The sequence below is a fragment of the Chenopodium quinoa genome, unplaced genomic scaffold (assembly GCF_001683475.1).
Source record: "Chenopodium quinoa cultivar QQ74 unplaced genomic scaffold, ASM168347v1, whole genome shotgun sequence".
Classification (NCBI taxonomy): Eukaryota; Viridiplantae; Streptophyta; class Magnoliopsida; order Caryophyllales; family Amaranthaceae; genus Chenopodium; species Chenopodium quinoa.
Genome location: NW_018745024.1, coordinates 11,532,858 through 11,560,391, shown reverse-complemented (window position 1 = coordinate 11,560,391; position 27,534 = coordinate 11,532,858). Strand labels below are relative to the sequence as shown.

The following is a 27,534-nucleotide window of genomic DNA, read 5'->3' as shown; positions in this document are numbered from 1 at the left end:
TCTGAAGATGGTTTTTTTATTGAAATTGAAGGATTCTTCTATTAAAGAAACAACTTAGCTTGTACTATAATAAACTTAAATAGCACAAGAAGAATACGAAGTAAGGCTATCACCCGGCTCTAAAGCACTCAAATGTACTTAATTAAAATCTTAATAACAAAACTTCAACCAATCAGGAGTAATAAAAATTTGGCTATTCCTAACTTATAAAATTCTAGCTAATTTTTGTAGATATTAGATTATTAATGTCATATATTAGAATATTATTGTCAGTTATATTGAACTCACGGTGAGTCCAGTCTCACACTCGCACTCTCATGCAAGAGTTTCTTTTATTCCTAATTGTTGTTATGTTACAAATATTAAGTAAAACTTTAGAAACTTCAATCATAACCATCAAGCAAAAGAAAATAATTGACATCAATGATATGTATTTATACTTTGATAATTCATTATTGGAAACCAAAACCTAGTGCCAACACAACCTATCAATAATAATCCAATAAACACAAACACATATCACGTCACCATTACCTTCCAACTTCCAAGTAGTCTCTTTTTATATTCAATCACACCCATTTATCAAGTCTTCCTCATATAAAAACGTATGATCTCATCTACTTTTTTCTAACTCTTTCCCCCCTTTTCAAAAACAAACACCAAATTAAATTCTCTCCTTTCCTATTATCACCTTCATTATCAATCTAATTATATAATTAGTGGTGGTTATTTGGTTAATCAATCATTTAATCACATGACCACTTCACAACAATGCTCTTCTTCCCTACTCCTCTCCCTCTTAACCGATGACCTCCTCGCTCACATCCACTCCCTCCTCCTCGAACCGGCTCACCGGAACTCGTTCCGCCTCGTCTGCCGCACCTTCCAACGAATCAACTCACTGAGTCAAACCCACCTCCGCCCTCTCCACCCCTCCATCCTTCTCTCTCTCCTCCCTAAACTCCCCTCCTTACACACCCTCGACCTCTCCTTATGCCCCCGTGTCGACGACTCCCTTGCACTCGCCATCTCCCCAATAATACGCCACCGCGTAACCACCCTCTCCCTAAGCCGAGCGTCGGCGCTAACCCCTGTAGGGATCGAGGCTCTCGCACGATCATGCGAGAGACTCGAGTCCCTCGACGTTTCGTATTTGTGCAGGAGGTTCGGAGATAAAGAGGCCCTCGCGGTGTCATGCGCGATGGGGTTAAAGGAGTTAAAGTTGGATAAGTGCTTAAACTTCGGCGATGTGGGATTGGCGCACATTGCGGTTGGATGCGAGAGTTTAGAGAATGTAAGCTTGAAATGGTGCTTAGAGATTACTGATCTTGGGATTGGTCTTCTTGCTACCAAGTGCTCCGGTTTGAAATTCCTTGATTTATCTTCTCTCAAGGTTGGTGCTAATAAAATATTTCATTCATCTTTAAATAATACTCCCTCCGTCCCAAAAAGAACGACCCATTTGGGTTGATTACACAGGTATTAAGGAAGTTAAGTAAAAAGAAGTAAAAGTATATTGGAAAGATAAATTTACATGGGGTTTGTAAAAAAATAGAGAGAGAAAGTAATAAAATAACACGGAAAATGAAATTTTTATAATTTTGCACAAATATGGTTGTAAATTGGTGGTGTTTTAATGCAAATGAGTCATTCTTTTTGGGACAAAGTTTTGGTCAAATGGGTCGTTTTTTTTGGGACGGAGGGAGAAGTAATAAAAACCTTAATATGCGTGCTTATTAATCTTATGTTATTTTGTGTACTTTGTACTTTTATACAACCTCAAGAGGTACCTCGTACTAGAATTGTAAATATGCGTTAAAATAATAAATGGGTTTGTTTGTTATGATTAATTTGGTGCAGATTACGAGTCAATCGTTGCATTCGATTGCAGCATTGCAAAAGCTACAGAGTTTGATAATGGTGGGTTGTGGTTTGGTGGATGATTATGGGTTGCATTCGCTTGGTAATGGCTGCCCTTCACTTAAGGTTAGTAAATTAAGTTGGTTAATAACTACTCCGTATTAGATTTCCTTTTTTTTTTTTTTGGATGAACCACATAGAGATAGCAATTAATAGGGTTTGTTTCGAGGGAGAAATGCGTTATATTAGTACTCGACCAACCAATATTGAGACCACTGGGATTGGTATTATATATTGTTGAGGGATGATTTATTATGCGACTATAAGTTGAGTAAATTCTTGTATAGTAGTATCTATAATAAATTGAAATATTTCACATGCGTACTCAAAACCAACTGAATCAGTTGCAATGTGTACTTCTAAAGTTCTAATTAATCTAAGCTCAATTTAAGACATTTAGTAACGTATGAAGGAGACGTAATCTTCAAAAGCCTAAGGTGTATAACTTTTTTTTAAAAAAAATAATTTGTTGGGATTTATGAAACTTTCTCAACAAAACCATGCAATACATTTTGGTGTTTATATAATTGAAAGCTTAGCTTCTATAGTTCTATGATCATAGTACTATTGAAATCTTCAAAGGGACGCTAGTTAGTACGTACATTTGACATTTACAAATGGAGTTTGCAAAATTATGCCACAATTCATGAAAATCACATAAACATATGTTATACAAATCTCCTTAAAAAATGTGTTAGTACAGAGTTTATTATTTCATTAACATTGAACTTCAATAATCTAATGTTACTTGCCTTTTTTCTGTACTTTAAGAATTATGAATCAAACAAAATAATGTAACGTTGACAATGTTTAGTCCAATATATTGAAATATTGCAGACATAATCCAACTCCAACTGTTTTCCCTCGAACCTAAAATTCTGATATAATTCTATGTGTATATAACTAGCTAGGAGCTGGTTTCCTAATTTTGTTTTGCAATAACAGCATACGATTGAATGCTTACCGAGTTTTTCTTTGTGGCGCGATTGTAGGTAGTAGACATGTCAAGGTGTGATGGTATTACTTCTGCTGGATTATGCTCAGTAGCTAAAGGACATCGTCGACTGCAACAGCTGAACGCAAGCCATTGTATGGTCGTGAGTACTGTCTAAAACTGTGGGAAACCTTTCTCTTACATCTATCTTTCTATATTCAACCTTTTTCGATTTTACAAATGTTTTCTGATCACAAACTCTGATGTTACATTTTTGCAGGATCTCACCTCTGATCTTCTTTGTGCATTGAAGAACTTAAAGTGTCTAACTGTCTTCAAAGCTGATGGAACTCGTGTTTCTAAAGCTACTATCCTAAGCATTACCAAAAACTGCACGTCTCTTGTCGAAATTGGGCTAAGTAAATGTATTGGACTTAGAGACATTTACATGAAACAGCTTGTAACAGGATGCTGTAACTTGAGAATCCTTAATCTTTCCTGCTGTGATACTGTTACTGATGACGCGATTGCAGCAATCGCTAACTCGTGCAGGAAACTGCAGTGCCTGAAGTTAGAGTCTTGTAGTTCTGTAACAGAGAAGAATTTTCAACTACTTGGCTCTTCTTGTGTTCTTCTTGAAGAGTTAGATCTCACTGATTGCTCTGGCATAAATGACACTGGTATAACTTTTTTTTGTAATGATATACTGTTATTTTTTCATTATACATTTGTTGTGTGTTTAATTGAAAACAAGAGTATTTTTCTTTTACAGCTCTTAGTTTCTTATCCCGGTGTTCGGAACTTAAGGTCTTAAGACTAGGGCTTTGTGACAATATATCAGAACATGGATTGTTCTACATTGCTTCCAACTGTATGAAGCTCTGTGAACTCGACATATACCGGTACATAGTCTACACACCTTTACTATGTAAGGTAGTGTTAGTAACACTCTATTGCGGCCGTGCCTTAAAAAGTGTTGCATAATGCAGGTGTCCTAATGTTGGAGACGGAGGAATGGCAGCATTGTCAATTGGGTGCAAGAAGTTGAAGAAGCTAAATGTATCATATTGCAGTAGTTTAACTGATAAGGGGATGGAGTATATCGGTAGACTAGAGGAGCTGAACTCCCTTGAGATGCGCAGCCTAATGAATGTTACCGGTGTGGGATTGCAAGCCGTTGCAGTTGGGTGCAAAAAGCTGTCAATGTTGGATTTAAAGCACTGTGAGAACATTCAAGATTCGGGTTTTTGGGCTCTTGCCAACTATTCCAACTATATGCGCGAGGTAATCCTTTGATACCCTATACTACCAATTAGTATTTAAAATCACAAACCCTTAGTGACATATGTCACCCAAAAATATAATCCAAGACATTGCACGGGTCAATTAACTAGTTGTTTATGATGTTAAAATTGTTTTTATGAACCAGCTAAACTTCTGCCATTGTGGCATCTCAGATGCAGCTCTATATATGGTGCTGAGTAAACTAACATGCCTTCAAGATGCCAAGCTGGTTCACCTTCCTAACGTGTCGGCCAGAGGATTCGAGCTAGCCCTTAGGGCCTGTTGCATACAACTAAAAAAGGTCAAGTTGCTTGGCTATCTTAAATCCTCCCTTTCACATGAGTTAATCCAGTTTCTTTGGTCTAGAGGATGTAAAATTAGATGGGATTAGAATAATTATCCTTCATTAAACAGAGTTAATTATAATTTCTCTTTACTTTTTCTTGAACAAAAAAACTTAGTCCATTGAAGATGTAAAGTATAAATGCTAAAAATGATTTTTGATCTCTTAACAAGCAAAGGGTGCGCTTCTTAGCCGCAATTGTAGAGATTCTTGTAGAAATAATGTGTACCAAATTCTGTAAACTATGTGGCCTGATTTTAGCCTGAAATATAACAGCATGTAGTATCTTTCATTTTTTTCACATACTTTCCTAACCATTTCATAGGCTATATTACATACGAATTCTGTACATTTAGATGAGCTTCGGTATTATAAAATACCCATAAATCTATAACATATACTACCTCCGTTTTACTTGTAGGAATAAAAATGATCTTTACTCCTTGACACTTGTATCGATGGAACGAATGATAAAACAATACAGAGTACATGCGATGACTACGTACTTTAGAGCCTTAATTTCTTATATTGTACTCCTCTAGTTTTGACCATTACCATAAAAAGGTTTCACAAGTAATAGAAGCTACCGAAAGTTAATCGAAAGATGAACACGAAGCCAATAACAAGCCACCATTCCTAATTAGGCAATCAAGGCATCAAGTAAAGCATAAAATTGAGATTAGCTTCAAACTTTCACCTAATAAGAATAAACTAAACTTTGGTATGGGTAAAAGCATAACTTTTTACGATTATCATGACCCCACTCTAATAGTACACTTTCCTTAGTAGGCAAACATTCCATTAATTTTGGTACGATTAATACATACTTTGTATTTCACAACACAATATTAAGCCTAAAACTCAAATTTTAGGACCATTTGCTTTAATTTCCTACACTCATTTGCATGCCCTTAGCCAAAATGTCTAAGATGTTACCATTTCTCATACTACTATTAAGTTTGCCTTCTCTTAATGGTGCCCTTTACGACGAAAAGACCGCATATAACCAAATCCCTCCCAAAATCCTACAAAATATGATCTCCCAAGCGTGTGCCAACGTAGAGGACGAAGTCAATTGCCTCTCCAACGTCGAATCTAGGCTTCCTAATGGCCCTAGGAACGCTTCTTCGGTCCTTAGGGCCGCCTTAGAGACTTCTCTCAACGAAGTCCAACAGGCCATAAAAAAGGTTTCTGATTTTAGTTCCCTTACGTCCTCCACTGCTCGTGAGCAGATAGCAGTGGAGGACTGTAAGGAGCTCCTTGACTATTCTGTCACGGAGCTCGCTTGGTCCCTCTCTGAGATGAGGGAGATTAGAGTTAGTGGATCTGTCCATGACCGTAGGGGAGACCTCCAGGCATGGCTAAGTGCCGCGGTTAGCAACCAAGATACTTGCCTTGAAGGGTTTGAGGGTACAAACCAACATACTAGGAACTACATTAAGGGTAGTTTGACACAAGTAACACAACTTATTAGCAATGTTTTGACTTTGTACACTCAATTACACGTCTTACCGTTTAGACCACCAAGACATAAATCACACAATAATGGTTACAACAATAATAATGATACTAGGAAAAATAATGATCAAGATAATTTTCCAAAATGGATGACTGAGGGTGATAAGGAACTTATGGTTTCTTCGTCTCCAAGTAAGGGAATGCACGTAGACGCGGTTATTTCTACGGATGGGAGTGGGAAGTATCGGTCGATCAACGAAGCCATTGATGATGCCCCAAACCATAGTAATAGGAGGTATGTTATATATGTAAAGAAGGGAGTTTATAATGAAAATGTTGATATGAAGAAAAAGAAGACTAATATTATGATGATTGGTGATGGTATTGGAAATACTGTTATCTCTGGGAATAGAAATTTCATGCAAGGCTGGACTACCTTTCGCAGTGCTACTTTTGGTAAGTTTTACATACGAAGTATCTACTATTCATTTTTACTCTTTTTGCAAAAGTTTGCATGTCATTGTGTGGAAAAACAATCCTGCAAAAATATAAAGGTGGTTCCTTCAAAGAAAAGTCACGCGGATCTCACAATAAATTAGCTTAGATTTGCCTAACATCTTAAAAGTTAATCTGAGAATGTTTAACTTGTTATAGACTAATATGATTAATAACATGTCCAAATACAGAACTTGTCTAAATGTCAAATTCATCAGAAGATGTTTAACTTGTTATAGCCTAAAACGATTAATAACAGGCCAAAATACAGAAATTGTCTGCTTTAATTGGACCTAATTTGTGGGATACAAATTGACGTAGCTAGTATGATAAATTGATAATGAATTAAACAAGAAAAGTATATTTGGTCAATAAAAGTATGATAGCATGATACTTTTAAGGCCCAATGAGGAAATCCATAAGGGTCTAGAACAATTAAAACCAACACCACAAATTAAGTTGCACTGCCTTTAAGTCCCTTTTTTTACTAAAAACTTACACTTATATGCAGCTGTCTCAGGCAAAGGCTTCATAGCAAAAGACATCACGTTTGGAAACACCGCGGGTCCTAAGAACAACCAAGCCGTGGCCCTTCGAGTAGATTCCGACCAATCGGCATTTTACCGGTGTAGTATGGAAGGATACCAAGACACACTCTATGCACATTCCCTACGTCAATTCTATAGGGATTGTAACATTTATGGTACCATCGACTTTATATTTGGTAACGGGGCTGCGGTGATCCAAAACTGCAACATATATTCCCGGACCCCACTTCCACTCCAAAAGGTCACTATCACGGCCCAAGGACGAAAAAGCCCACATCAAAGTACGGGCTTTTCGATCCAAAGCAGCTTTGTTTACGCGAACCAGCCCGCCTATTTGGGCCGGCCCTGGAAGCCCTTTTCTAGGGTGGTCTATATAAACTCATATTTGAGTGCCAATATTCAACCTAAGGGTTGGTTGGAGTGGTATGGAAATTATGGTTTGAACACCTTGTATTATGGAGAGTATAGGAATTATGGGCCCGGTTCATCGGTAGCGGGCCGGGTCAAATGGCCCGGGTTTCATATTCTTAGAGATGCTTCTGAAGCTATGTTCTTTACTGTTGGACAATTTATTGATGGTATGTCTTGGTTGCCAGAAACAGGAGTCAAATTCTCAGCAGGTTTGACTAATTAAATCAGATCATTTTTATGTGAATATCTAAGATGTTTATATTAGTTTTCTAAGATTGATGTAATACAATAGCTTTTTCTAAATTATTACTCCATAACTTTGCTACGGTGTACATATATACTAGTCCCCTACCAAATTATGTTTTAATTAAGTATAATACAATATTTGATTTTGTATGGAATACAAAAATCATCTTTGACCATTAATAATATATCTTAATTACGTGTATGATATTCCAAAAAGCTTGTACAACTTGAATGGAAACTCGTTTTACTATTATGTATGCGCGGGTTGTTCTTTTTACTCTGATTGTCTCCCCTCTAATCCATATTTCTAGAACCTAGAGGATATTTCGTGAAAAATTATAAACAATATTCAAGATTTAATATAATCAATTTTCTTTCACAATATTCAGTATTTATGCATAGTTAACTGGCATATGTTTGGTATGAACCCCCATTTAAATATATTTTTGAATTACAAAATAATAAAGCTTAGTTAAGCTATGCAAAAGGGTCCATTTACATATTTGTTACCATTTTTTTTTTTTTTGAGGAAATCATATTTGTTACTTTGTTAGAAACATGCAAATATGTCAAATATGATTTAATAATAATGTACTTGAAAATCAAACGTATGTATAATTAGCTTTCTTGAAACCAGACGTATATGAGCACTTGTTAGTTCTGTGTATTTAGCGTAAAAGATTAATTAACCACTTGTTTTCTCTTAAAATATCATGTCCAAAAGAACTAACGTTTTCAATAAGTGCTCCTAATAGTACAATAGTGCTTGTTAGCTAGTTGTTAACACTTAACAATATCATAGTTTTTGGATGATATATAAGTTGGTCACATAATTTGACTCTACCACGTAAAATCAAACTCAATATATGAAGAACTCCTCATTGATTAATAAAGTCGGTTTAAAAGGTATTTTAATAACTTTGTTTCAAGCCTAGTTCTAACTTACTCAGGAAAAAAACCCTAAAATGCCCCTACATATGGCCAGACTATATAAAATGCTTTGTTTGTTTTATTATATTTTGCTTGAAATTGTATTATGTGAACTATATTAACTGAATTTATCTTCACTATTAAAAAAATATTTCCTCTATATGTGCCCTATTAGTTGTGTTCCTAGGAAGTAGAAAACATGCAACCTAGCTAATTCCATCAGCTAACACAAACAAAGTAGCAATACACTATGGCATTCACTCTATCCAATTTTTCCCAAGTAATCTTGCACATTTTGCTCTTATTTTCTTTCTCCTCTTCTCAAACTCCCTCAGATTTAGATACAATTTGTAGCAACACTCTTTATCCAACCTTTTGCAAATCAATTCTAGCAGAAAATAACTTGCAAATTAAAACCATACAAGATCATGGTCGTTTTTTCCTTAGCCAATCCTTAATTATGACCAACAATTTCAAGTTATTAGTAAACCAACATCTCCAATCCTCTAAGCAAAATAATGTTTCTCAAGCTACCAAATTCGCCCTCCAAGATTGTCGGTCTCTTACTAGTCTTAACATCGATCTTCTTTCTACCACGGCTAATATGATCAAGCCTACCAACATTCCAAGTAACATAGACAAGGATCATGTCCAAACCATGCTTAGTGCGGCCATGACCAATTTAAACACTTGCTTGGATGGGCTCAAAGAGGCGCGTCCACAATCTAGTATGACTCAAGCCCTATTACCTCAAATCTCAAACAACACAATGCTTCTTAGTCTATCCCTTGCACTCTTTATACAAGGTTGGGTTCCGAAAAATAACCCAAGTGATATTTTACCCTTGAAATATGATCAAATTAGAACAAGGGTAGATAATTTTGGAAATAGTGGGAGGAAATTGCAACAAATTGGTGAAATGATGAATATTATAATTGTGAATACTACGGTGGTGGTTAATCCTGATGGAAGAGGAGATTTTACCACTATCAATGATGCAATTACTGCTGCACCAATAAATAGAATGCCAAATACCGGCTATTATGGTATATATGTGGCTTCCGGGGTTTATCAAGAGTACATCAATATTCCTAGTAACAAGAAATATTTGTTGATCATCGGTGATGGTATTAATCAGACTATAATCACTGGAAATCGGAGTGTTGGTGACAATTCAACTACTTACAACTCCGCTACATTTGGTATTTAACTTTATGTTTTTCAATTAATTTTTGGAAATTTTGCAAAAAACCACCTTTTAAATATTGTTTTTTGCATTTAACCATCTTTTTAAAAAAAATGTTGCAAAAAACTACCAATTTTAAAAATTTTGTTGCAACTTACCACCAATTCAATGTAAAACAATTGATAAATTTTGCTAAAAAAGTGGTAATTTGCAACAAAAATTTTAAAATTGGTGGTCTTTTGCAACAAATTTTTTAAAAAGCAGTTATTTGCAAAAAAAAAAGATTTAAAAGGTGGTTTTTTGCAAATTTCCTTAATTGTTTTAGTCCTGTAATTATTAGGTGCACCTAGGAGCATAATGCATGTGTCAGTTAACACGATAAATTACTTTAGGCATGTGATAACATCAATTTTGACTTCCAGATATAAATTAGTTTAGGCATTAGATAAATTAGGACTAAAACTCTCTTTTAAATGAAGAGTAATTAACTAGGAAGATTATCCAAAAATACTTATCATGCCTCAAGCAGTCATAAACTATGTACTAACATATTAGCCCTTAAATTTTCGTTCTTTTTTCAGCTGTGAATGGCGTAGGATTTGTTGCAACGGACATAACCATCCGCAACACAGCAGGGGCAATCAAGCACCAAGCCGTGGCACTTCGAAACAGTGCTGACCTTTCAGCCTTCTACAGATGCAGCTTCGAAGGGTATCAAGACACATTGTACGCACAATCCATGAGACAATTCTACAAAGAATGTGACATCTATGGAACAGTCGATTTTATATTTGGTAACGCAGCAGCAGTCTTTCAAAATTGCAACTTATATGCTAGACAACCGTTACCAAAACAATTTAATCTTATAACTGCTCAAGGCCGAACTGACCCAAACCAAAACACCGGATTCTCAATCCAAAATTCCATAATTAGAGCCGCCGATGACTTAGCATCAAGCAATTTTACCGTCGAGACTTATTTAGGGAGGCCGTGGAAGGAATACTCTAGAACAATTTTTATGCAATCGTTCTTGGATAATTTGATTCAACCTCTTGGTTGGCATGAATGGAATGGAAGTTTTGCACTTGGTACGTTGTACTATGGTGAGTACAACAACACTGGACTAGGGTCTAACACTGTTAACCGTGTCACGTGGCCGGGGTTCCATGTGATTAATCAGACCATAGCATCTTATTTTACCGTGTCTTATTTTATTGTGGGTGACTTTTGGTTACCCTCTACTGGAGTACCTTATATCTTAGGTTTGGTTTAATTACTCTGTATCTATGTATATTTATAAACAAAAATATTATGTATATTATGATAGTCATTTTAAAAAACTGAAAAAATCAAAATTAAGAGCCATATGAAGTATATTGATTTGACCTATATTTTTGCATGTTATTAAATTAAATTATACTGCGTATTATTTTTTACAGCAAAAATAAAGATAGAAAAATCAGGTCAAATTCTATTTTAAGTTATAGAAAATCTAGCACATACAATCAAATTTTCTATAGGACAATACTTTTTGACAAAAATTAAAAAGAAAAAAAGTTGCTTGCTCCTAATATTTTGCCAAAAGTAAAGGAACTAGTTGTCTAATTAAAGAGGTTGATCAAAATAGCTGAAAATTTTGAGGAGGAAAACTTTTTAAGAAAGCTAAGTTGGATTAATCCTAATTTGGAGAGTACAACCATTAATCAACCTGTTAATTAACTCCATTAAGCTCTAAGAACCTCAAAATATTATTAACTAAGTGAAAATTTAACCGACATTTAATTTCTTTTCATTTACTAATCTCTTCTCCTTTTTTCATGTTTATATTAACCAAATTATTTCTAACATTTTAGGGCCTCTCGTCTTTAATAGAGAGAGCCTTCCTTATTATTTTTTTCAAATTGCAGCTCTCTTGTTAATGATTAAAAGGTTGTGATTAAGGTAAAATCGTTAATAATTATTAATACTTGATTAATCAATATCGCGAATTAATTAATGTCGCGAGTTGCAGTAATTACCTTGTCCTCCTTGGTCCTTGTTGGGCTGATTGCGTCAGTGACCTTTAGCTTCGTATCACATAATTGGGATAAAAATAACAATCAAAAGTTGGCTGCTTCGTCTAAGGCGGTCCAAGCAATATGTAACCCTACGGATTATAAAGATGCGTGTCTTAAAAGTCTAGCCACGGTCAGGACCGATGACCCTAAGGAGCTAATTAAGGCCGCATTTTTATCTGCTAAGGCCGAATTGATTGATATTTCTAAAAATTCGACGGTCTTGAAAGAGCTCGAAAAGGATTCTAAGACGGCTGAAGCTGTTAAAGATTGTAGAGAGCTACTCCAAGACGCGATTGATGATTTCCAACGTTCATTCGATGAAATTTCAAAATCTGATATGACTCAAGCTAATAGTGCACTAGAAAACCTTAAGATATGGCTAAGTGCTACAAGAACGTACCAAGAGACGTGTTTAGATGGTTTCGAAAATACCACCGGGGATGCGAGTGTAAAGATGAGAAAGGTGTTGCAATCGGCCATGGAAATGTCTAGCAATGGACTTGCTATCGTTAACGACTTGTCGTCTTTGCTTAGCAGCCTCGACATTTCTTCGTTCAAGAGACGATTATTATCAACTCAGGTATAGGAGAAAATTCAAGTTTATCACCTTATAAACAAACTTTATTAATTAAATGGAAAAACTATAAATAAATCAACAACTTATTAGTATATTGGGATTCACATTTGTTTATATAATTACAAAAATGTCATGTTGACTGAATATTTTTTATTGATTTATTTACGATTTTACCATTTGATAAACAAATTTTGTTTATGAAGGTGATGATTTGGAGCTCCCTCTAAAGGCATTTTGAGCATTCTTCAAATAATATATTACGCTCAATAATTTTTTTTCTTAAATGTTTCATGCTACTTAGGTGAATAGACGTCTCTTGGACGATGATGATGGGGGAGTCCTCCTCCACGACAGCGAACAGGACCGAAGGAGAAGGCTTCTTACCACGGTTCCAATTGTAGGTCATCACAAGGGTGAAGTCTATCCCGAATGGGTAGATGGGTTTCGACGTAAGCTTTTGGAAGCCACAAACTTGGCTGATGATTTGAAGGCGAGGGCAAATGTGGTGGTGGCTCAAGATGGGAGCGGAAAATATAAGACAATTGAAGAAGCTTTAAAGGAAGTTCCAAAGGAGGGAAAAGAGAGTTTCATCATTTACATTAAGGAAGGAGTTTATAATGAATATCTTGTACTTTTCAAATGGATGACTAATGTTGTAATTGTTGGAGATGGCCCAACTAAGACAAGGATTACTAATAACAAGAACTTTGCTGATGGTACCAAAACATTTAAGACTGCTACATTGTGTAAGTGTTCTAAGCTCAAGATTTCTTCACCTTTTTTAAAATTTTCTTCGTCATAAATTGATTATTAGGCATAAATGAAAAAATAAAACAAAAATTGTTCAACTAATTAAGGTACCCTAATATTAACCAAGTTAAAGACTTCTATGCAAAGGTCAATAGTGATTTTGTCAAATTTTGAACCAATGAATGGATGAAGGAAATCAAATACTAAAGGACTTGTTTTTTTTTTGGGTGCATATAGATTTCAAGTGTAGCAATGTAGACAAAATTCGATTTCAACTTTCATGTAAATGATCAATGTTATATCATAGGTTCATAATTAACTAGCCTAATATTGTAAACGTTATTAAGCATTAAGAGTTAAATTAAATTACACTTTGTTGTACTACTAGTACAATGGTATGATTTTATACTAAATGATTCATACGAGTATGGAGTACGCATATTATTACGAACATAAGAATAAAATTCAAACTAGAAACTAGAAATTGAGGACAAAAAAGCATGAAGTACACAAGAGAAGAATACCTCTGTAAATTTATTTTTTACACCATGTATTTGTATTGAGTTATTGACTCTAACTAATAATTTGACATGATGCAATATAATGCAGCTGTTCTTGGAGATTTCTTCATGGCTAAGGACATTGGAGTTGAGAATACGGCAGGAGCAATTAAACATCAAGCCGTCGCATTTCGAGCACAAACAGATAAATCCATCTTCTTCAACTGTCACTTTGATGGATACCAAGATACTCTCTACGCTCACACCTACCGCCAATTCTACCGTGATTGTAGAATCACAGGAACAATTGATTTTATCTTTGGTGACGCTGCTGCATTTTTCCAAAATTGTACCTTTGTTGTTCGCAAACCACTTGAAAACCAAAATTGCATTGTAACAGCCCAAGGCCGAATGGAGAGGCATCAACCAACCGGAATAATAATTCATAGTAGTAAATTTGAATCCGATCCTGAATACTACCCTGTTCGAAACAAGAACAAGGCTTACCTAGGAAGACCTTGGAAGAAATTTTCCAAGACAATTATTATGGAGTCTCAAATTGATGATTTGATACAGCCTCAAGGGTGGTTGCCTTGGGAAGGTGATTTCGCGCTTGATACTCTCTACTATGGTGAGTACAATAATGTTGGAGCTGGCGCGGGTTTGGCTGATAGGGTTAAGTGGCGCGGTGTCAGGACTATTGTTTATGATCGCGCTGAGAAGTTCATGCCACCAACACTCTTTGATAATGATGATTGGATTATAGCTTCTGGTATACCTTATCAACCAACCTTGTCTAGTGCTGCTGGACCAACATCAGGTAAATTAACTATACTAATGAATTATCTCAATGTATACATATAAAATCACAACTAGACACACAAAATAAACCTTAGGAAATTCATGAATCAAAATTAAAATTGAAGAAAATAAGGGGGCGTTTGGTATAAATTCCGTAAACGGAATGGAAATGATTTATATAAGTAAGGGAAAGGGTAATGATACACGTTACCTTTGATATATGTTTGGTATCTTTATAAAATGGAAACAAATTGACGAGTTTATGATTGAGGAGGGAAACACATTTTGTTTCCACTAGTAACAATTTGGGGGATTTTGTTACCCTTTGAAAACAGTATTTGTTACTTATAGCTCATACCAAACTAATAGAAACAGAAACACTTATTTGTTTACATTTCCTATGTTACAAATTTTCATACCAAACACCCCCTAAGTAGTGACATTTTTATTTTTCTTTGGATAACACAAGGATGATTGGTTTTAGCTTTGTATCATATATGGTTGTGTTTAGAAAAACCAAAAAAAAAAAACCTAAAACTAAATCTGTGTACACCCGAGTGCATGTAAGATTTTGCTAACATTTAAGTTATTGCAACTTCTATTTGTAAAGGCATAGATGAAGATCCAAATGCACCAGCAGGAGCACCATCCTCCTTCCCCTACGAATCTTCGTCAAGTAGTGGCACCACTTCTCATGGTGGATCATTATCTTCAGTTGGCTCTACTTCCTCAAAATCCACCCCATCAACTTCTAAAGGTTCATCAACACCAAGTGGCACTTCTTCCCCTGACACGACTACGAAAAAATCTTCCCATGAATCTCCAACAAGCTCAAGTACCGCTTCTTCCTCTAGAACCCCTTCCAAAGGATCACATTCATCTACTGAAGGAGGACAAGGAGGAGGAGGTGGTGCATTATCTTCTCAAGAAAGTGGGACAAATGATTCAACTACTACTACTACTACTACCACCGCGACCACAACCACCGCCACCGATGCACCTACACAAGCACCACCTCCGGAGGAGGAACTCACGACTCCAAGCCCAACACCGGCCACTAGCCCAACTTCCCCTTCATTTGGATTTAAATTCACAACCTTATTTATTCCTCCAATGTTTAGGCAAAAGAAGCCCAATCCTCCAGACTCTAGCCCAAGCCCAAGTGAAGTAAAGAAGTTAATTACTGGCCAATTAAAAATGGGTGAACTTGAAAGAGTGCTAATGTCAAATGAAGAAATAGAGCTCGAAGGTAAACAAGCCACTAGCCCAACTCCCCCTCCTTTTGAAGCCCAATACATAACCCTTGTTATTCCTCCAATGCTTAGGCAAAAGAGGCTTAGAGCTCCAGCCTCAAGCCCAAGCCCAAGTACAAGCCCAATATCAAGCCCAAATAAAGGAAAGAAGTTGCCGCATATTGTCCCAGCCTCAAGCCCAAGTCCAAGCCCAAATTCAAGCCCAAATAAAGGAAAGAAGTTGCCGCATATTGGCCCACTAAAAACGCGTGAACTTGAGAGAGTTTTAATGTCAGATGAAGAAATGGAGTTCGAAGATGAAGCAAGTAATGATGACATGTCAGGGAATGTTCCTGATGGTGATGAGCCAAGCCCAGCTAGGGTTGAACCCCCAAGCCCATCTACTTCACCGAGCAGTGTCGTCGTAAGCCCAAGTGTTAGTCCACCAACATCTACTAATGGGCCTAGCCCAAGCCCAAGTTCAGAGGAGGTGTCTGATTGGCTTCCACCTGCTTTGGCACCTGAACCCGGGCCCGTTGATGAAGCTGATAAAGAGCCTCTTGTAACTAGTCCTAAACCTAAAACCAACAATGGATCTAAGTCTAAAATTGAGTTAAGTATGCTATTGAGTGGGGTAATTATGTGGGTTGCTCTACTCATATGAATGGATTTTTAATTAGGCCTTTATTTGTAGCTTATATCTCTTACTTTCTCTTGAAAGCATTTTGACTGTTATTTTTTTTTGCAATTTTCTTTACAATTTTACGACCTCTATTAGCCTACATTGATAAATTTTTAAAACGTATTGTACATATTATGTTGCTCCTTTCGTTTTATAATATAAGTCATTTGAATGATGATCTTTCATTTTTAGTAAATGCTTAAATAGATAAATAAGAGGAAAATAAAAATTTTGTGAAATATGTCAAGTAACTTACAGTAAATATTACGAAGTTTGTATGAAAAAAAGTTAAAATAGATTCGATAATAGCAAACTTGCAACGAGTATTGACACGCACTGGTACTCTGATAGAAACACAAACACAACATTAATGTATCGAGATGGACTTATTTTTTTTTTTTTTTTTTTTTTTTTGGAAAGCAAGTCCCAGAACAGGACTTAGAGACTTATATTAATATCAGAATGCAGCAAGTTACAAATAGAAGAGGGAAAGTCATCATGCCAAACTTTCCTACCAAGCACCCAAGGAGGAGCATGAGCAAGCTCATGTGCAACCTTATTGCCACCTCTACTAATCCAAGACCACGAAACAGAAGAAAATCTACAAGCTAAAACAGAAATGTCTTCAAGAATCAAATGAAACGGGCTGCCCCCCTTGTCTTGTCTCTTGAGCGCATTAATCACCACCTCACAATCGCTTTCCACCACCACATTACTCGCCCCAAACTCCACCGCAAGCTTCAAGCCCTCCAAGATAGCTCTAGCCTCAGCAAACTTGGGCTCACACGAACCAGGTAGCACTGGTATCTTGGAAGATCCGTTATTGGGGGTTGACATACTTCCTCTTTATGCCAATTTGGGAGATGCTACCACAAACTTTACCGTAATAAATTTTGATTAAAACATATTTTTGACTCTTTTAAAACATCTCTTGTTGGTGCTTGTTAAAGACCTTCTTATAAGAGCTTGTTATGCCTAAAAAGCTATTTGTAAAAAGCTAGGTTTGGGAGCTTTTTCAAAGAGATGATTTAAACTTATAGCAATATGACTATTATATCCTAAAGTTGTTAATAATTATTCTTAATAATAATATAGTACGAGTACTAAACACTTCTTTTTCAAGTAGTTTATTCTACCGGTTAATTAAACTAGCTAACATAATTAGATAGTCAAATCAGTTATTACAACAATTTATTATCAATAAAAAGAGGTATTAGTAATTAGCTATGTACAATATATTGAGGTAATATTTAATTATTTTAAAATAATTAAAATAAATGTTTATCATACACCCAAGTTATTTAAAAGTTTGTTAGTTGTTTACTAGTCCTTGTAACCTTAGAGGGTGTTTGTTTAGGGGGATAAAAGGGGTGGGACAAGGATAAAAAATAGGGATAGAAGGAATATAATGTTTGTTTAGAGGGATGGGGATTATAAGGGATTAGGGATAGGGATTAAATCACCCACTTATCCCTCCATTTCTATAACTAGGGGGGTGGTATAAGGGGAAGGGATTGAAATGGGTTTTAAAAGACTAAATTGCCCTTAATGAAATTGAAAAAGTAAGGAGAAGGATAGAAGTTAGTAAGGGTATTTTTATAAATTTATTACTTATCCCTAATTTCTTTCCCCTACTTACCAAACATGGGATAAAGATTATTTATCCTTGTCCCACCTATCAATCCCCTATCTTTATCCTCCCTTCTTATCCCTCTTATTCCCATCTTTCCAACCAAACGCCCCGTAAGGACGTAAGGTTAGTAAGTACAATATGTACTAAACCAAATTTAGCTTGACCAATGGTTTCAATAATCTTAAAAGCCACCACCACAACCAAAGAGGACTAGTATAATAAGGGGCCGTTTGGTTTGCCTAGGGGAATCAGAATGGAATGAACAAAGGGAATGTAGGAGAATGGAATGAAACCCTTTCCAACTAGTATGTTGTTTGTTTTCAAAAAATAAAGGGAATAACCACCACCACCGCACAACCCCCTTTCTTCACTTTTCCAGCCACCACGAGCCACCCCACCACCCAGCCACAACCTCGACGGGAATCTTCATCCCTCGGCGCACCTCCCCCTCCCCTCCCCGTCCCTCCCTTCCCGGGAAAATCGTCCACCACCCACGCAAAAATCCCGGAAAATTGTCCACCACCGACGCAACAACCCTAGAAACACTATCCCTCCCCCGAAAAACGTCGGTCGACCTTCCCCATATCCTCAAAACCCTAGCGGGCTAGTCGGCCGACGTTTTTCGGAGGAGGGATAGTGTTTCTAGGGTTGTTGCATGGGTGGTGGACGATTTTCCAGGGAGAGGAGGTATTTTTGAGGGGAGTGGTGGGGGAGGTGCGCGGTCTCCGGTGAGATGTGGGGGGAAGCGCGGCGGGCTCTGGCGATGAGACTGGGTCAGCGGCGAGGTGGTTGGGCAACTTCCGACTAGTAGATGGTGGTGGGTATGGTGGCTAGGGAAAGGGAATGGGAAAGTGTAGGGGGGTGGGGAATCAATGTAGACTAAAAATGGGTGAACTTAAAAATAAAAATGGGTAAAGGGAATAAAAAAAGTGACAAACAAACAACAACAAAGGGAATGATATCAGTTCATTCCGATTCCCTTTGATTATTAACCCCAACCAATCGGCCCCTAAATTTATCAAAGCCGAATTCTAATCCGAATCCAAATCCAAATCCAAATCCAAATCCAAACCCAACAAAGCCATAATCGAGTCCAAATCCCAAACCAAGCAAACAAACATAAGAAAACCCCAATCCACAATCCAGGCATCCCCCACCTTTTTCTCGCATCACCCTCCTTTGTCCTTTCCTCTCGCACAGCTCCTTGACTCATTCAACCATGGCGGCTTCGCCATCGTCGGCGACCTCTTCCTCCGATACTTCATCGACCTCATCGTCTTCTTCCTCCGACAGAGATAGAAGCCGCCGTCGTCGACGCCGCCGCAGCATTACCAGCAACCGCCATCGCGACTCCCTCAAGATCCGCAAACCTAAATCTCATTCCAAGTCCAAACGACGTCGTCGTCGTCACTCTTCCTCCGATTCTCATTCCTCTGATTCGTATTCTTCGGATGATTATAGGTATAGCTCATTAGCTCTCCTTCCTTTTATTTTCTCAGCTGTATTTGTTAATTAGGTTTTGTTCTGTTTTTTTTTTTTAGGTATTATCGATTGTTTTATCGTATTGAATGATTTAATTGATTGATTGGTTGTTTGTTGTTATATCACGAAGACTAATTGTTTTGCAATTGATGATATTATTGGGAAATATATTAGAGATTTTGTAATTTTCGATGTAAAATTTTAGGTTTACATTTATTTCATCAATTACCTGAAATATGAGCTGCAATCACAGAGATTTTGACTAGTATTGATCCATTTGCTGGTGATGAATTAAGTCACAGCTTAGAAGGACTAACTGCAAGTCTGCAATAACATCTTTTTTGATTACTCGTGTGGTTGGGGAGGTATTATAATGAAGTAGTATTGAGACGAATATATATAGTAGCTTAATGCTGGAAAATTGTGAACGCACTGAATCGGTGAGATGATGTTGATTGGCAAAGCTGTGATCGATACGTTGGTATCTATATTCTATAGTCATGAACAAATGAGGTTTTCTGGTGTGATTGTTAAAAGTTCTTTATAAATCCTTCATACATTTGATATATTTTTTTTCCCGTAACTACTCTTGCCACAAACCAATCAAGATTTGATGATTAACGAGTTCCTGATTCCAACTCTTATATCCTTTAATCCCCGAACTGTTATTCCTTATTGTCAAACGCGTGTTTGTGTTAGGATCTGCTAAAAGTGTTTCCTAAAACCGAGAATAGATTTGGTAACAATTGCTCAGAAAATGAGTGATGCATAAACCAGTTGGTGTTATACTGTTATGTCTTCTAGAAATTTAGCAGTTTAGCACACCATATGTTGTATACAACCCTAAAGGAGTATTGATTGTATATGTAGTACTATGCCCTCTTTCTCTTCTGGAATTTGTGAACTTGTATCACTAACTCCGACTCATCTGATTCTTTGGACTCAACAGTTACCACTCATTAGCTAATACGATTAACATGTTCGTGATGCTCTAATATCTTTGATCATATGAGAAAGGCTTAAAAAAGATGCTTATATTCTATGAAGCTTGAGAAGATATGTTCTGTAAGCCTTTAAGAAGTTAATGTATTTCATGACTTGTAACTTGCTTGAGAAGTTGAAAAGCATATACAGCTCAGAAAGTAGTGTTGTCCTTAAAATAGTTGTGTTTTATTTAATAACTGCCCCACTCGTATCTGAACTGGAGTATGCATATCTAACAAGTATGACAAAAAGTTGGAAGGATTGCATTTTTCTTTCCTCCTTTTTGTGTCAATATCTAGTTTAAGGCGTTGAACTTTCATGTCATGGCCCAGCACAATAACACCTAAGTATATGACTACTACTTGATAAAATTTCTAAAGTGATGTAGCTTTGTTTCATATTGGTGCTGCATTCATGGAGTTGGGTATGGGATTATGATGCGGGTAATCACCACTTGTTCATGTCCGAGGCGTGTAGTGGTAGATGGACGGGCCTAATTTGGGATTCACTAATTGATAAGAGAATTTTAGTGACTTTGCTTGCATTTCTCTTCTTGGAATCCTGGATTGGCTTTTTCTTTACTTGGTTCTTGTATGTAATGGAGACTTGACCATTAGACATTGCTGTTTGTTTGGGTCATGTTTGGATTATATGGTCTTGCTAGAAATATGTAGAGTGTATGGGGTTTGCCATCATTTACTTCAACTGTGGGATATTGCTGTCGAGTATCTTACACAAGTGGTGGGTCTTCATTGCATCAATTTTATTCATCCTTGAATCTTGTGGGCTGCTCTCTTGTATTTGTTTATTCAAATTTTGACTTGACTACCTGTCTTGTGATGTTTGTTAGCATAAAGTATGTCATGTTGTAGCTGTGCCTATGCTAGTAGGCTCCGTATCTCTTTCTGCTGTATATTAACCCCTTTTTTTGGAACTTGAGTAGCTCTTCTGAGAGTGAGCGTGAAACTTCAAGTCGCTCAAGAAAACGCAAGCATGATGACAAGTCAAAGAAGGTAATTTTAATGCTGGCTGCCTTGCATTCTTTTGGGATTTTTTTAACACACACCCAAAAAAAAAAAAGAAAAAGAAAAAAAAAGATCTATATGGCATTTTATGACCTGCTGTTTTCTCAGAACAAAGGAAAAGACAAAGATAAGAGTCATCACCGTAAACGGCACAAGCACAATAAAGAGGTAGGAATACACTTGTCTCAAAGATGCATTTATATATTTTATCCCTCATTCAAAACCAAATGTTGTGAATCTGAAACTAGTGACACTAACACAAAGTATTTTTTGTTGATTAAAAACTCATTTTGCTACTTCTTTAGTAGCATTTTGACATATTCAATTTATTATCTTTTTTTACTCTGACACTCTTATTGTTACTTGCTCTTCAAAATTGGAGCTGGGATCTATGACCTGATGTCTGGACTCTTGATTGGCTTGTCTGGATGGTTTTTTGGTTCGGCTTTCTCCTGCCTTTTGGAGCTATATGCAGAAAGAGCAGGATGAGCGACGGAGTAATGGTCCTGTGCAGCTGTCCAAGGTAAATAATGGATTAAACGTTTTACTAGATTTTTTGTTGAAGCATTTTGCAGCTGCTTTTTTTTTTATTTATTTATTTATTTATTTAATATTACCTCCGAGTCTCATCTTATGTGCTTGTCATGCAGTATTTAGGGCGAGATAAAGATGATGGTGTTCGTCGAAGTGTGGTATCTGGAAAAAAGGTAACCTTTCAGCTTGTTTTTATCAAGGTCTAGCTCTCTGAATGATTCTCATATTATGTTCTGTTCCTGCTGCTATTTCCCGTAGATACAAATGAGGCTAGAAAAATCAAAAGAGGACAAGTTTGCAGAGAATAAGCGTAACGAATTGTTGAAGTTCTTGAATGCTAGTTATGATTGATTACCTTGGGCCCTTGGCGACTCTTTGAGGTCCAACTTACACATTATTATGCAAGTGAAGGTTGTGCTCAAGATTTATGGATATAATGCATTGTGCTTCAAGCTCTCAAGCTTTTGTAGGCTTGCTTCTTTGCAATACTATTTGCTGATTACACTGTCGAATTGTGCCTTGATTTTGTGCCCTAGTAATGTCTTTGATGTGCGGTGTTTGGCTAGTTAACATTATTTTTGAATCATTAGGGATTTCTTCAATGCAATTAAGTTTAATTTGTAATATTAGTGGAATTATTGTCCGCATCTCTTTTTCCTTTTTTGTGGCAATTGGATTTCCTTATTAACAGTCAATACTAAGTACGGTAGTCGTCTTTTATTTGACTTTCATACCTTTTATGGCAAAGATCAGCAAATCAAAACGAGGGGGTGTTTGGTATGTGGGATTATGAGGTGGGAATAAGTTATTAACCCCAAGTCTCCGTAAACCAATGTATTTTTATTTTTTTTGAAGACAAACACGGGGAATCAATTTATTAAATCAAGGTCCGTCAAAGTTTGTATACTTTGGGGGATAGGATCCGAACAAATACATTCATTACTAGTACCCAAATCCCTTCTAGCAACTAAATGAGCTACGGTATTCCCCGCCCGTCTAACATGAACACAATTAAAATTAGTAAAACCATTCCTCATTCTACTTATATCCTCGTAGAAATGAAAGATTGGAGCCGCTCCCTCTTGCTTGTCTCTAATAGCACGAACCACATTCATCGAATCGCCTTCAAGGATAACATTTGCAAACCCGAGTCTGCTCACAATCTGAACACCATAGCACGCGGCAGCAGCTTCAGCCACATCTGAGGTCCATCTGCACAAGGTCTTTTTCGTAGCCATCATCAAAATTGTGCCACATTCATCCCTCACGACAGCACCAAGGCAAACACCTCCATGGCTAGGCACAAAGGCATCTGTATTTACCTTAACAAAAGATGAATGTGGCGGACTCCAATTTGTACGTGAGAAGGAGATAGGAGCAACTACACCCCCACCAACTCTAGCATTGTATACACAATAGTCCTCACACAATTTGACGAAGTTTGCTGCAGTCATCACTCCATTAATGTCATTCGCATCGCCAAAAATTGCCTTATTTCTACAGCACCATCCAGCCCACCAAGACACAAAAATACTCTCAGCTGTGCTTTATCCAATTTACTCGACACCCAGCAGAATAGCTCCTGAAATGAGGACATTGGGGCATCCTCAAGAAGCTCAAGAAAATTACTCTGCTGCCATATACTCACAGCATGCGTACAACGAAACGTCGAAACAAGGCATGAATTATTGACTCACTCTCAACACAACATATTGAGCATCTGCTAGAGGCTTGTATATGACGAAAGTGCAGCATTTCCATGACACCAAGGGACCCTTTACACGCCCTCCATACAAAGTGGCTCAACTTTGGAGGCCCCTTCAAGTCCCAGACCTAACGCCAGAGTCGGTTTTCGCTTTCTCCATACAACAATTCCCATGAACTTATCTTACCCAATCTGCCTAGCCAATAAGCAGATTTTACAGAAAAAAGCCCCGACTTCGATGGCCACCAGAACCTCCTATCCTCAACCCATACACGCGGCAATGGTATATCAAGCACCCTACGGCAATCCTGTTCACAAAACGTAGCAGCCACTATCTCAGAATCCCAAGTCATATTCTCAAAATCAATGAGTTCACTCACCCGCAAATCAATCACACTGCAATTGGAGCGTCGGTATAGAGCTCGAATCATCTCCACCTAGCCATTCCTCTTCCCAGACTTTAATTGAGGAACCATTACCCACTCTCCATTTCAATCCCTCAAGGAGTAACGATTTTGCCCCCCAAATACTTCTCCAAGAGTAGCTCGGATCAAAGCCTCTCGAAGCACCACAAAAATCAGTGTATTTAAAGTACTTTGCTTTGAGAATTTGTTGTAACATTGTATTATTGTCACCACAAAGCCTCCACCCTTTCTTAGCGAGGAGAGCCAAATTGAAGCACTTTAGGTCTCTAAACCCCCATTCCACCCTTCGATTTAGGTAGACATAGGTCTTCCCATCTATGCCAATGAATTCTCCTATTCGAGCCATCCGAGCCCCACCAAAATCGGGCAAGAGTTGAGTGAATTTCATCAATGAGACAATCCGGAATCCGAAAAATACTCATCATGTAAGTTGGAATTGCTTGTGCCACCGCCTTAATTAATATCTCTTTGCCGGGCCGAGATAATAATTTCTCCTTCCACCCTTGAAGTTTCTTCCAGATACGCTCTTTGAGACAAGTGAAAACTGCTTTCTTCGATCTTCCAATAAGAGTCAGCAACCCCAAATATTTCTCATGTCTATTCACTTCTCTAACACCAAGAGTATCAATAATTTCCTTTCTTCTCTCCGACTTCACACATTTGCTAAAAGCCACTTCAGTTTTGCTTAGATTGACTTTCTGACCGGATGCTCTTTCGTATGTACTGATTATATCAGCAATTTTAGAACATTCATGCAACTTAGCTCTCGCAAATAAAATGCTGTCATCTGCAAAGAAAAGATGAGATACCCTAGGCGCTCCCCTGCAAATACTAACCCCATGTATCAAATTATCTGACGCCGCCTTAGAAAACAGAGTAGAGAAAGCCTCTGCACATATAAGAAATAAGTACAGTGATATTTGGTCTAGCTCCTTGTCTGAGGCCCCGAGATGGAGTAAGAGCACCAGAAATAGCCCCATTGTATTTGAAAGAGAAAGAAACCATCGATAGACATTGCAGAATTCTACCAATCCAGGCTACTCTGAATCCAATCTGTAACATAACTTTTTCAATAAAAACCCATTCAACCCTGTCGTAGGCTTTACTCATATCAAGCTTAAGGGCCACATTACCAACCTTCTCCCTTTCTTTTCATGGAGTGAAAAATTTCGAAAGCAATTAGAGCATTGTCCGTAATTAGCCGGTTCGGGACAAAAGCACTATGATTTTCCGAAATTAGAGAACCAATCATAGGCTTTAATTTATTTGCAAGGGTTTTCGATATGATCTTGTATAACACATTGCATAAACTAATAGGTCTAAATTCAGACATTTGCTTAGGTTCATCACATTTCGGAATTAAAACGATGCAAGTACGATTTACCTCCGAAAGATCAATTTCGCCCCTCCACCACGACTGAACAAATCGAATGACATCGCTACCAATAATACTCCAAAATTTCTGAAAAAAGAGAGCATGCATTCCATCTCTGGAGCTTTATTCGGGTGCATCTGAAATAAAGCATCCTTAATTTCCGCCGCCGTCGGCTCCGTGTCAAGTATGTCATTTATTTCAGATGACATTTTATTTTCAATACCAGATAGAGCCTCCTCAAATTCAGTTGGTCCAGTTGAAGCAAATAAGTCGCCAAAGTACCCTGCAATTATACCATCCATTTCATTCTTCGACGCTTTCCATACCCCATTATTATCATATAGGCCGGCAATTGTATTTTTCTTTTTTCTCTGACTTGCTTTATGGTGAAAATATTTTGTGTTTTTATCGCCATCACGCAACTCATTAGCCCTTGATCGTGCATGCCAATATGATTCTTCAAGCCTTCGGAGTTCACTAAGCTCTTGAGCAATTTCGATACACAAACTCAAACGACGAGCGTCCAACTGCTGCCCCTGCGCCTCTTGAAGCCTGGATTCTGCCTTTTTATTTTCTTTTTAATCTCCCCGAATGTAGTGGCTGCCCATGATGACAAACCCTCCGCCACCCTAGCTATTCCGTAAAGTCGTGATCATACATATATATTGAACATATTTCATGCTACTAATCCATGGTCATAAGTCTCATAACTCATTGATGCAAGAATTTTATCCATTGGCGAAATCTAAAAATAGTCCAACATATTAAATCGATATTTCGATATCGTACATTTTATAATGACATACTCCGTAATACACAATAGTCTTGTACACAGTAATACGAAGTAGTTTTCAACTAATGCTGTAAGTGTGTAACAGAGCTTTAAATCAACTTATAAATTATTCTTAATAGTCAAATTTCACATTTATTTAGTCTTTCACTTTTTCTCAATTTAAGCCTTCTTTCGTTGTCCTCTTTAATCTTTATAAGCCCTACCATGAGGATCGTACTCCTCAAATTACATGCACCATACAATATTTTTAGATCAAATTCTATTCAACGAATAATTACGTACATTTATAGAAATTTGTATCCCAATCTTTCGGCCTTTATTTCCTTTTAATATGCTCTTAACATGACACATTGAAATGCATCTATACACTTGGTTTCAAGGAAAATGTTATACATGTTCCTTTTGGCTACATATAAGCATTAAAAACACTTTTAAAAATCGTTTGATTTAGAAAATTATGACAAAAACACGTGTTGATCAATGTGTTTTTGTCATAAATTCCTAATTTTATACAATTTTCTAGAGTGTTTTTAATGCTTATAAATAGCCCTTAGGTTTATGTATATCATTACCCATAAATTAAATGCAACATTATTCTTTGTCAATTACTCCGTAGTAATCTTATCAATATAATGCTACTATTTAATAAAGTACTTATGATGTAGCATACTACTACGTAGCTAACATCACTGCTTGTCAAATTTTCCTATGCAATTACTACATCGTCTTAATATACATGCATAACTTCAAAAGACATTTATTCTGAATTAATTATCATAAATTCATTTTGCCTTTTAATAAAAATGCTTAAAAAGATTAATAAACCTACAAATGTAGGTGTTTTATAAAAAAAAACCAAACCAAGAGTTAAAGCTCAGAATACAAGGTAGTGGATGAGAATCGATCCCAAAATCTCTTGGAATGAGAAGGGGAGCTCTAATCACTTAAGCTTTCCCCTCAATCACTCTCAAGAATGTGTATATATAATTATATATATATTAATCATCAACAACAAAGTCTTACTCAAGTAGGAAAGGCTAAGAGCTTGTACACAATATACACATTATAGACCGGTCTTTTAATTGATTTGTAATAATAATTAAAATAATAATAATAATTATTATAATAATAATAATAATATTAATATTTATTATTATTATTATTTTCTATTATTATTATTATTATTATTTACAATAATAATAATAATTAATTTTTTCCTCAAAA

At 36.7% G+C, this 27,534-nt stretch overlaps 5 protein-coding genes across 5 annotated transcripts; all 5 read left to right on the top strand.

Annotated features, from left to right (window-relative positions):
• Window positions 1-445: 445 nt before the first annotated feature.
• On the top strand, window positions 446-4,150 carry LOC110709015 (F-box/LRR-repeat protein 3-like). The gene is made up of 6 exons (XM_021887242.1): window positions 446-1,393; window positions 1,861-1,986; window positions 2,913-3,017; window positions 3,135-3,534; window positions 3,627-3,756; window positions 3,844-4,150. The coding sequence occupies exons 1-6, from the start codon at window positions 755-757 to the stop codon at window positions 4,148-4,150; spliced, it is 1,707 nt and encodes a 568-aa protein (XP_021742934.1). The 5' UTR covers window positions 446-754.
• A 1,181-nt stretch (window positions 4,151-5,331) lies between these two features.
• On the top strand, window positions 5,332-7,833 carry LOC110708710 (putative pectinesterase/pectinesterase inhibitor 22). Its single transcript, XM_021886910.1, has 2 exons — window positions 5,332-6,395; window positions 6,946-7,833. The coding sequence occupies exons 1-2, from the start codon at window positions 5,387-5,389 to the stop codon at window positions 7,614-7,616; spliced, it is 1,680 nt and encodes a 559-aa protein (XP_021742602.1). The 5' UTR covers window positions 5,332-5,386; the 3' UTR covers window positions 7,617-7,833.
• A 728-nt stretch (window positions 7,834-8,561) lies between these two features.
• Window positions 8,562-11,136, top strand: LOC110709014 (pectinesterase-like). The gene is made up of 2 exons (XM_021887241.1): window positions 8,562-9,771; window positions 10,337-11,136. The coding sequence occupies exons 1-2, from the start codon at window positions 8,820-8,822 to the stop codon at window positions 11,026-11,028; spliced, it is 1,644 nt and encodes a 547-aa protein (XP_021742933.1). The 5' UTR covers window positions 8,562-8,819; the 3' UTR covers window positions 11,029-11,136.
• Window positions 11,137-11,602: 466 nt separating this feature from the next.
• LOC110708709 (probable pectinesterase/pectinesterase inhibitor 21) lies at window positions 11,603-16,503 on the top strand. Its single transcript, XM_021886908.1, has 4 exons — window positions 11,603-12,392; window positions 12,691-13,135; window positions 13,749-14,459; window positions 15,051-16,503. Exons 1-4 carry the CDS (start codon window positions 11,751-11,753, stop codon window positions 16,334-16,336), a joined length of 3,084 nt encoding a protein of 1,027 aa, XP_021742600.1. The 5' UTR covers window positions 11,603-11,750; the 3' UTR covers window positions 16,337-16,503.
• A 2,583-nt stretch (window positions 16,504-19,086) lies between these two features.
• Window positions 19,087-22,683, top strand: LOC110708708 (NKAP family protein-like). Its single transcript, XM_021886907.1, has 6 exons — window positions 19,087-19,448; window positions 21,397-21,466; window positions 21,587-21,646; window positions 21,954-22,001; window positions 22,129-22,185; window positions 22,271-22,683. The coding sequence occupies exons 1-6, from the start codon at window positions 19,207-19,209 to the stop codon at window positions 22,361-22,363; spliced, it is 570 nt and encodes a 189-aa protein (XP_021742599.1). The 5' UTR covers window positions 19,087-19,206; the 3' UTR covers window positions 22,364-22,683.
• Window positions 22,684-27,534: the final 4,851 nt, after the last annotated feature.